Raw genomic sequence first — 8,418 nt, 5'->3', positions numbered from 1 at the left:
TCACCACCTACCTCTAGAAGAACGCTCCACAGGGAGCTGCAGAACATCCACATATGGAGCAGAGCGGCACGCAGGAGGACTTTGCTCACTTCTGGAATGAGAATGAGGAGAATGTCCTATAGGGTGGGGTTTCTGCCACTGCTGGTAGACCCCAATGACCGTATGCTTCCATACACCTGCAGACTCAGCTACTTCCTTCACACTATGGTCTTTGGACCAAATCACTGCACTGTACCACCTCTTCTCCATCTATAAATCATGTCCATCCTCTGTACACCTACCATCCTGTAGGTGGTCATAATGTTCTGATATGACTGTCTGTCTATGTGTGTGTGTATGTATGTACAGAGAGAGAGAGAGAGAGATACCAGTATGTACATGTAGATGGTATAGATGCTGATGTCAGAAACAGTGTGTTTACAGTGTGTTAAGACGTGAGTGTACGACAAAGCGGCTCTCAGTATTCAAAATTAATAAAGAAAGTAATTCATTAATCAATCAAAAAATGATCCAAACCTTTTTAAGTTTCCAGAACTGACCTCTCTGTGACCCTTCACCTCATTCTTCCTCTATTCCCTCCATTCCTCCATCTCTCTATTGATTCCCAAGCTCAGAAAGGGGGGGGGGCTGTGGGAGTGATAATGCACAAAAATCTACAGAAAACATGAACACACACTTCACACTCCGTACCACACACAGCGCAATCCACACACAGCTGATCCGTGACTGAGGAAATGCAGTATTTGAGAGATGTCTCAGATTGTCTGTTTTCTTCTCCTCCTCCTCCTCTTCCTCCTCCTCCTCCTCTTTCTCCTCCTCCTCCTCCTCCTTCTCTCCAGTGTGTAATCCAGTGTTCTTCACTGCCCCCCGCGCCATCGCTTTGGCCTGTGTGTGTGTGTGTGTGTGTGTGTGTGCTGTAAGCTTGTGAGTTCAAGCAAACTAAGCAAACGTAAAAGAAACGGCGTTATGCGAAACCCCCACTCCCCCCCCCCCCCCCCCCAAACACACACACTCCCCCCCGGATGTCCCTCAGTATCAGGTTTCCAGTAGTTCTTATATATCTCTTCGGTTCTGCTGAAATAGGTTCGTCTCTGTTTGGATCAGAAAATAGTTCTTTAATCTTTTTGTAGTTTTTTTTTATTGTCGTCTTTTTTTCCCAAAATACTTCGTAAGAAAAGAGTCGTTCTCAGCAGCTCGGTGAGAAAAATAGAGATTGTGAAAAGCTCCGTCTGCGCTCGGCGTGTCCCCGTCTGCGCTCGGCGTGTCCCCGTCTGCACACACTCACACACCCAGCGAGAGAGAGAGACAGAGAGAGAGAGAGGTCCAATGCTTAAAGGAGGGACAAGCTTACCTCTCACCTCACTCACCATCCACTAAGCAGTCCAGTCCAGTCCAGTTCAGTTAAGTTTGATTAAGTCTAGTCCGGGTCACTGCGGCCCAGCTGGATACTGTCCAGTCCATTTCAGTCCGGTCCAGCTTGACATAGTCCAATCCCAGTTTTCTCTTAGCTTGATCCACTCCAGTCTGGTTGAGTAAAGTCCGGTCCAGTCCTGCTAGGCTTAATCCAGATTATTTTGTCATGTCCAGCTTGATACAGTTCAGTTCAGTCTGTTTAGTCCACTCTGGCATGAGCAAGTCCACTAAGGTCCAGTCCAGCTTTGTTGAGTCTAGTCCAGTTCAGTCCAATCTGGTTTAATCTAGCTTGGTCCAGTCCAGTTTGTTGTAATGATCCAGTCCGGTTCAGTCAAATCTGGATTGATTTAGTCCACTGTGGGCTGATACAGTCCAGATTGATGTACTTTAGTCCTGTTCAGTCTTTGGTCCAGTCTAGTTTGATCTACTCTTGTCCAGTCCAGTTTCATTTAGTGCAGTCCACTCCAGTCCGTCTTAATTTAGTCCAGTCCAGTCCAGTCCAGTCCAGTTAAATCTGTGTGTGAAACTCTGCTGTATCTGTGGAAGTCTGTCACACACGCCTCTGTCTGCACTGCTCTTCCTGCTGCAGAGGAAGCATAGCTCTCTCTCTTCATCCTCCTCCTGTCTGCTCTCTCCTCCTCTTTCGCTCCATCCGTCCTGTCTCTCCTCCTGTCTCTCCTCCTGTCTCGCTCTATAACCTCTCTTTGTCCTCTCTCTCTCTCTCCCCCTCTCTCTCTTCAGAAGCCCTGTATGTGACAGTAGGCCTCCAGGCTGGAGAAGAGGATGTAGAGGAACCACAGGCTAAGGAAGAAGAGGGAGGTGAAGATGCGATGGCTACGGGGGCCGCCCAGTTCCCCGCCGATGTGCGCCCGCCGCCGGTACAGCAACACACTCACCGCCAGGAAGGCAAAGATGGTGAAGAGTGTGACAGAGAAGGCCAGGGAACCCGCCGGGACCTCGAACGCTCTCCCCTGCATGTGCCAGTAGATGGCAGCGACGGACCAGGCCACTCCGATGCCCAGGAACACGTTAACAGCGTTGCTACCGGTTACGTTACCGATGGAGGCGTCTGCGTACGTGTCCTGGACGGCTGCGACTTTACTGGCAAAGGTGTCTGAATAAAAGAGAGAGAGAGAGAGAGAGAGAGGGAGACTTTACCACAAAATAGTTGATCAACCTTTAAACTGGAGCTATGAGACTAATGTAGCTAACAAGTAATGGAAGCTTATACTCCACCAATTAGCACTGGAGCTACAAGGCTTACGTAGATAACTAGTACTGACCTGGCACAGACGTGCCGAGGGCTACAAACACCACGGCCGTGACTGAGTCCTTTAGGCCGATGGTGCAGCCAAAATGGCTGGCCAGGTCACCAATGACGGCCGTTAGCAGGCCGATGATGACGATGGAGATGATGAAGCATGCCCAGCCGTTCCAGTAGTCGGTCGGAGGAACACAGGCAAACAGAACCTTCCAGAAAACCGTCAAAAAGTGCATCACATAATCAAAGCAGGACGGCAGCCGTTCTTCTCCGGCATCATCTTCATCCTCATCTCCTGGGAGAAAGGGGTGAGAGAGAGGGGGAGGGAAGAAAGAGAGAGAGAGAGAGAGAGAGAGAGAGAGAGAGAGAGAGAGAGACAGAGAGAGAGAGAGAGAGAGGTGGGTGATGCCACTGTTTGAGGATTACAGTAGCATTACAGAGCTGCTCCATAAACACCCCTCTCCAGAGTCCATCACTCAGCCCAGTACAGCCAGTATCAGAACACTAACCGGACACCCCTCTCCAGAGTCCATCACTCAGCCCAGTACAGCCAGTATCAGAACACTAACCCGACACCCCTCTCCAGACCCATCACTCAGCCCAGTACAGCCAGTATCAGAACACTAACCCGACACCCCTCTCCAGAGTCCATCACTCAGCCCAGTACAGCCAGTATCAGAACACTAACCGCACACCCCTCTCCAGAGTCCATCACTCAGCCCAGTACAGCCAGTATCAGAACACTAGCCCCTCTCCAGACCCATCACTCAGCCCAGTACAGCCAGTATCAGAACACTAACCTGACACCCCTCTCCAGAGTCCATCACTCAGCCCAGTACAGCCAGTATCAGAACACTAACCCGACACCCCTCTCCAGAGTCCATCACTCAGCTCAGTACAGCCAGTATCAGAACACTAACCGGATACCCCTCTCCAGACCCATCACTCAGCCCAGTACAGCCAGTATCAGAACACTAACCGCACACCCCTCTCCAGACCCATCACTCAGCCCAGTACAGCCAGTATCAGAACACTAACCGGACACCTCTCTCCAGACCCATCACTCAGCCCAGTACAGCCAGTATCAGAACACTAACCGCACACCCCTCTCCAGACCCATCACTCAGCCCAGTACAGCCAGTATCAGAACACTAACCGGACACCCCTCTCCAGTCCCATCACTCAGCCCAGTACAGCCAGTATCAGAACACTAACCCGACACCCCTCTCTAGACCCATCACTCAGCCCAGTACAGCCAGTATCAGAACACTAACCGGACACCCCTCGCCAGACCCATCACTCAGCCCAGTACAGCCAGTATCAGAACACTAACCGGACACCCCTCGCCAGACCCATCACTCAGCCCAGTACAGCCAGTATCAGAACACTAACCGGACACCCCTCTCCAGACCCATCACTCAGCCCAGTACAGCCAGTATCAGAACACTAACCGGACACCCCTCTCCAGACCCATCACTCAGCCCAGTACAGCCAGTATCAGAACACTAACCGGACACCCCTCTCCAGACCCATCACTCAGCCCAGTACAGCCAGTATCAGAACACTAACCGGACACCCCTCTCCAGACCCATCACTCAGCCCAGTACAGCCAGTATCAGAACACTAACCGGACACCCCTCTCCAGACCCATCACTCAGCCCAGTACAGCCAGTATCAGAACACTAACCCGACACCCCTCTCCAGAGTCCATCACTCAGCCCAGTACAGCCAGTATCAGAACACTAACCGGAGACCCCTCTCCAGACCCATCACTCAGCCCAGTACAGCCAGTATCAGAACACTAACCGGACACCCCTCTCCAGACCCATCACTCAGCCCAGTACAGCCAGTATCAGAACACTAACCCGACACCCCTCTCCAGAGTCCATCACTCAGCCCAGTACAGCCAGTATCAGAACACTAACCGGACACCCCTCTCCAGAGTCCGTCACTCAGCCCAGTAGCTTACTGCCGAGCTAACAGCCTGCAGAAATACAGTTCAGCTGCTGAGGATATTAAACACAGCTGATGTGAGCTATCTGTGGTGTAGACCAATTTTATCCTGAATAAAACCAGAGCAATTCCAAATGTGCTACTTCTGAGAAGACAGGAAGGAAATGCTTCACTTCTCTTACCAAAACTCTCGCGCGTCTTTGTTTACAATCTGTGAATAAGCGTGTTGGTAGTGGAAAATCCAATAATGGCAACACTGACAACAATAAAAAGGATAAAAAATTGTTATTCATTTATTTCTGCTACCAGCTGTCACCCCAAGACCCACGGTAGCCATGGTGATTTCTGGGGTGTCATCACCATGGTGATTCAGGGTGACGGATGGAGCGGGTGCATCCATATTTCAGCACGGCTTCATAAAAGAGTAAACGCAGCTGATGGTGTTAATATTTCAGCACCGCAGGGAGAGGCGTGTGTGTGTAGTTTAAAGGCTTTGGAGTTTGTGTAGCTATAATTAAAGTTTGTGTGTGTGTGTGTGTTTGGTTCTAGCTTGTGTGTTCCTAGCCTTCTTTGCTAACGTTGCTAGCAGTGAGTGTTGATGACGGAGAGCTCAGTGTTCATGGTTAATGGGGTTCATTATTGATGTGTGTGAACTGAGGCTGGTTAAAATGCAGGTACTCACTCACTGCCACTTTCAGAGGAACCTGGAGGTTCACAAAGCAATACTCCAAAAATGACTGAGAATTAAACCGGCTCAGGCTCTCCAGCACAGTGCCTACTGCTGCTCTCCTGGAAACGTCAGGAGAAGTTCTCCCGACCCAACGGTCAATTAAACCTTACGAATATTTCATTAGTGACTAGTAGATCCGCTCAAAAGCATTCACGTTCTGAATCAGTTAGACAGCTAACTTAACTACTGACCTAACTTAACTACTGACCTAACAACTACTGACCTAACTGAACTACTGACCTAACTACTGATCTAACTTAACTACTGACCTAACTAACTACTGACCTAACTTAGCTATTGACCTAACTTAGCTATTGACCTAACTTAGCTGCTGACCTAACTTAGCTATTGACCTAACTTAGCTACTGACCTAACTTAACTACAGACCTAACTTAACTACAGACCTAACTTAACTACTGACCTAACTAACTACTGACCTAACTTAACGTTAAGCTTAACTTAGCTTTTAAGAGTCATTTGCAATAACCTGTAAATAATATTGCTATTGCTTTTTAAATTCTTATTTATATTGTGTTTATAGTGTAAATTATTTATAGTGTCTTGCTATCCTTATCTGCTGTGACAATGAGAATTTCCCCACTGTGGGACAAATAAAGGATTATCCTATCTTATCTTACTGACCTAACTTAGCTACTGACCTAACTTAGCTATGGACCTAACTAACTACTAACTATTGACCTAACTAGCTACTGACCTAACTTAGCTACTGACTTAACTAGCTACTGACCTAACTTAGCTACTGATCTAACTTAGCTACTGACCTCACTAGCTACTGACCTAACGTAGCTACTGATCTAACTTAGCTACTGACCTCACTAGCTACTGACCTAACGTAGCTACTGACCTAACTGGTAAAAATGGCTAGTTAGGCCATAGATCATCCCCAATGGTAGTGTCTGGGCTTTTTAGTCTATACCATCCAATCAGTTAATCAACAGAAATGATGCAAACATTTACTCAAAGTTTATAAAGACGAAGGCACTGCTTGTTATAATGCGTTAGCCGGAGACAGCCAGCATCCCCCAAAGCAGTCTGAATGCGTCTGATTTTGCCTGTGACTTATATACAGTCCTTCTCTCTACATCAGGAAGCTGCATAATCCGTTTTCATCATAGCTGTTGGTTCGGTCCAACTTATCTCCAGGGCAAAGGGTACTTTCCTTGCTAATGCTGGAAAGATTGGCGTTTTCCAGTTCCTCTTATGTCCAAATTAAATGTATGTCTTTTTTTATGTGCTGACATCTTCAGAACTGAAGATAACCGTGTGTCTTGCCAAGGCACTCACCTCTCCTTCACCCCGTATCACGCGCCCCTCCTAATTTAAGAGACCCCATTTTGGCTGGCTGCCCTACAGGCTGGAGTAATGCCAGCTGTCTCATCCTAAGGCCTAACTGTGCAAATACAGTCCTTAAACGTACTGTAATGAATAATAACCACCAGTAGATGGCAAACTGGGTGTCCAAGAGGCACAACAGGGTGAAGGCTAAGCTAGCTGTCAAACTGACCATTTGTAGCTAGCTGGCAAGCTACCCAGTTTAGCTGGCAAACTGGCTATTTGATATTGGTAATGACTTTGGTCATTACTTTGGCCAGCTGCTTTAGCCATCTAGCTAGCTACTGAGCTAATCTGACGAAAGTTAGGACTAGCTAGCTAGTTTGGCACCTACATTAGCTGACTAACTGACTATTGGGGGCCTGCAGGGTAGTTTGATAAGCCATCAAACTGATAATTCAGGGTCAACAAGCTAGCTAACCACCCATCTTAGACGTCAAACCGATCATTTGATGATAGACAACTAGTTTTAAACCATGAAATTACAGAAAATTACAGTTACTGTTAATAAATGGAAAAAAATTAATACATTATTGCTGCTTTATTGCATCAGAAATTCAGTAAAGTTAGTGTGTTACTGTGTGTGTGTGTGTGTGTGTGTGTGTGTGTTACTGTGCGAGTCAATGTGTGTGTTAGTGTTTAGTGCAGCTGATTACCTGCACTGACCGTAATGGCCTCCATAAACTGCTCTCTCCACGAGTTAGTGCCCACAACCAGGGCCAGGTTAGTCTTCTTTATCAGCTTATCCACTGTGCTCTACACATATGAGATATATTACTAGTACAGATATACATACAAGGCATATTAATATTACACATAGACACTCTTATATGCGTAATACATATATAAAGTATTGTTATTCATTCTTGGTGCTGATATAAAATACATATGAGATCTGTTATCATTACATATATTGTAAACAGACGGGATCTGTTATATTTCATATGGATTTTATTAGTATTCCATATCAATACTTAATATATTAATATATAATATACAATTCATGGGGTATACTATTATTATGTGTTGCTAGTGTATGAAAACAAAACAAGCATATCTATGTTAGCATGTGTATGTGTGCGTTAGTGCGTGTGTGTGCGTTAGTGTGTGTGTGTGTGTGTGTGTGTGTGTGTACCTTGAACTCATAGGACTCTTCTATGATGACCTCCAGTTTGGAGTGTTCACCCAGGACTGGCTTTCCCATCTCAGCTATTCTCCTCGCCTCCTCTTCCTCTGATGACAACTTCCTTTCAGGAATATCTGACAGGGGGAGAGAGTGGCAGTGAGAGATTATGTATATGCAGTATAGACTAATATATAATAATCATATAGAATACTAATAATATATAATGTATCACTGCAGTTATGTTAATGTATACAGTATTAGTAATACACTACTCGTCTATTTTTATAGTTTATGACATACACACTTAGGGAATGCATCATCTCCATGCAGTAATACACACTGTAGTGTGCAACACTCTTACACACACCCTGGCTCTCTCTCTCTCACACACACACACACACACACACACACACACACACACACACACACACACACACACACACTTCTGAGCTGCCCTTAAGAAGACACAACGTCTGACATTCAGCGACAAGAGCAATAGTGATGTAAGGATGTTGGATGATGATCTCCACCCCATCTCATCATCCCCAACTCATCCCAAAACTACTGGATGGAGCTCCTCCA

At 46.6% G+C, this 8,418-nt stretch overlaps 1 protein-coding gene across 3 annotated transcripts in view; it reads right to left on the bottom strand.

Annotated features, from left to right (window-relative positions):
• Positions 1-1,018: 1,018 nt before the first annotated feature.
• The window catches only part of slc8a3 (solute carrier family 8 member 3), a 59,924-nt gene continuing 52,524 nt past the window's right edge, over positions 1,019-8,418 (bottom strand). For 2 of the 3 annotated variants that reach the window (XM_072677246.1, XM_072677247.1), the window contains exons 4-7: positions 7,846-7,970; positions 7,367-7,466; positions 2,697-2,969; positions 1,019-2,527 (exon numbers count right to left, since the gene is read on the bottom strand). In XM_072677246.1, coding sequence (XP_072533347.1) covers positions 2,151-2,527; positions 2,697-2,969; positions 7,367-7,466; positions 7,846-7,970 — 875 coding nt within the window. In that variant the 3' untranslated portion in view covers positions 1,019-2,150. The remainder of the gene's footprint in view (positions 2,528-2,696; positions 2,970-7,366; positions 7,467-7,845; positions 7,971-8,418) is intronic. The other variant, XM_072677248.1, reaches the window with a different exon arrangement.

Source organism: Salminus brasiliensis, chromosome 4 (assembly GCF_030463535.1).
Source record: "Salminus brasiliensis chromosome 4, fSalBra1.hap2, whole genome shotgun sequence".
Lineage (NCBI taxonomy): Eukaryota > Metazoa > Chordata > Actinopteri > Characiformes > Bryconidae > Salminus > Salminus brasiliensis.
Note: the sequence above shows the minus strand (reverse complement) of the source record. Positions and strands in the feature narration are given on the sequence as shown.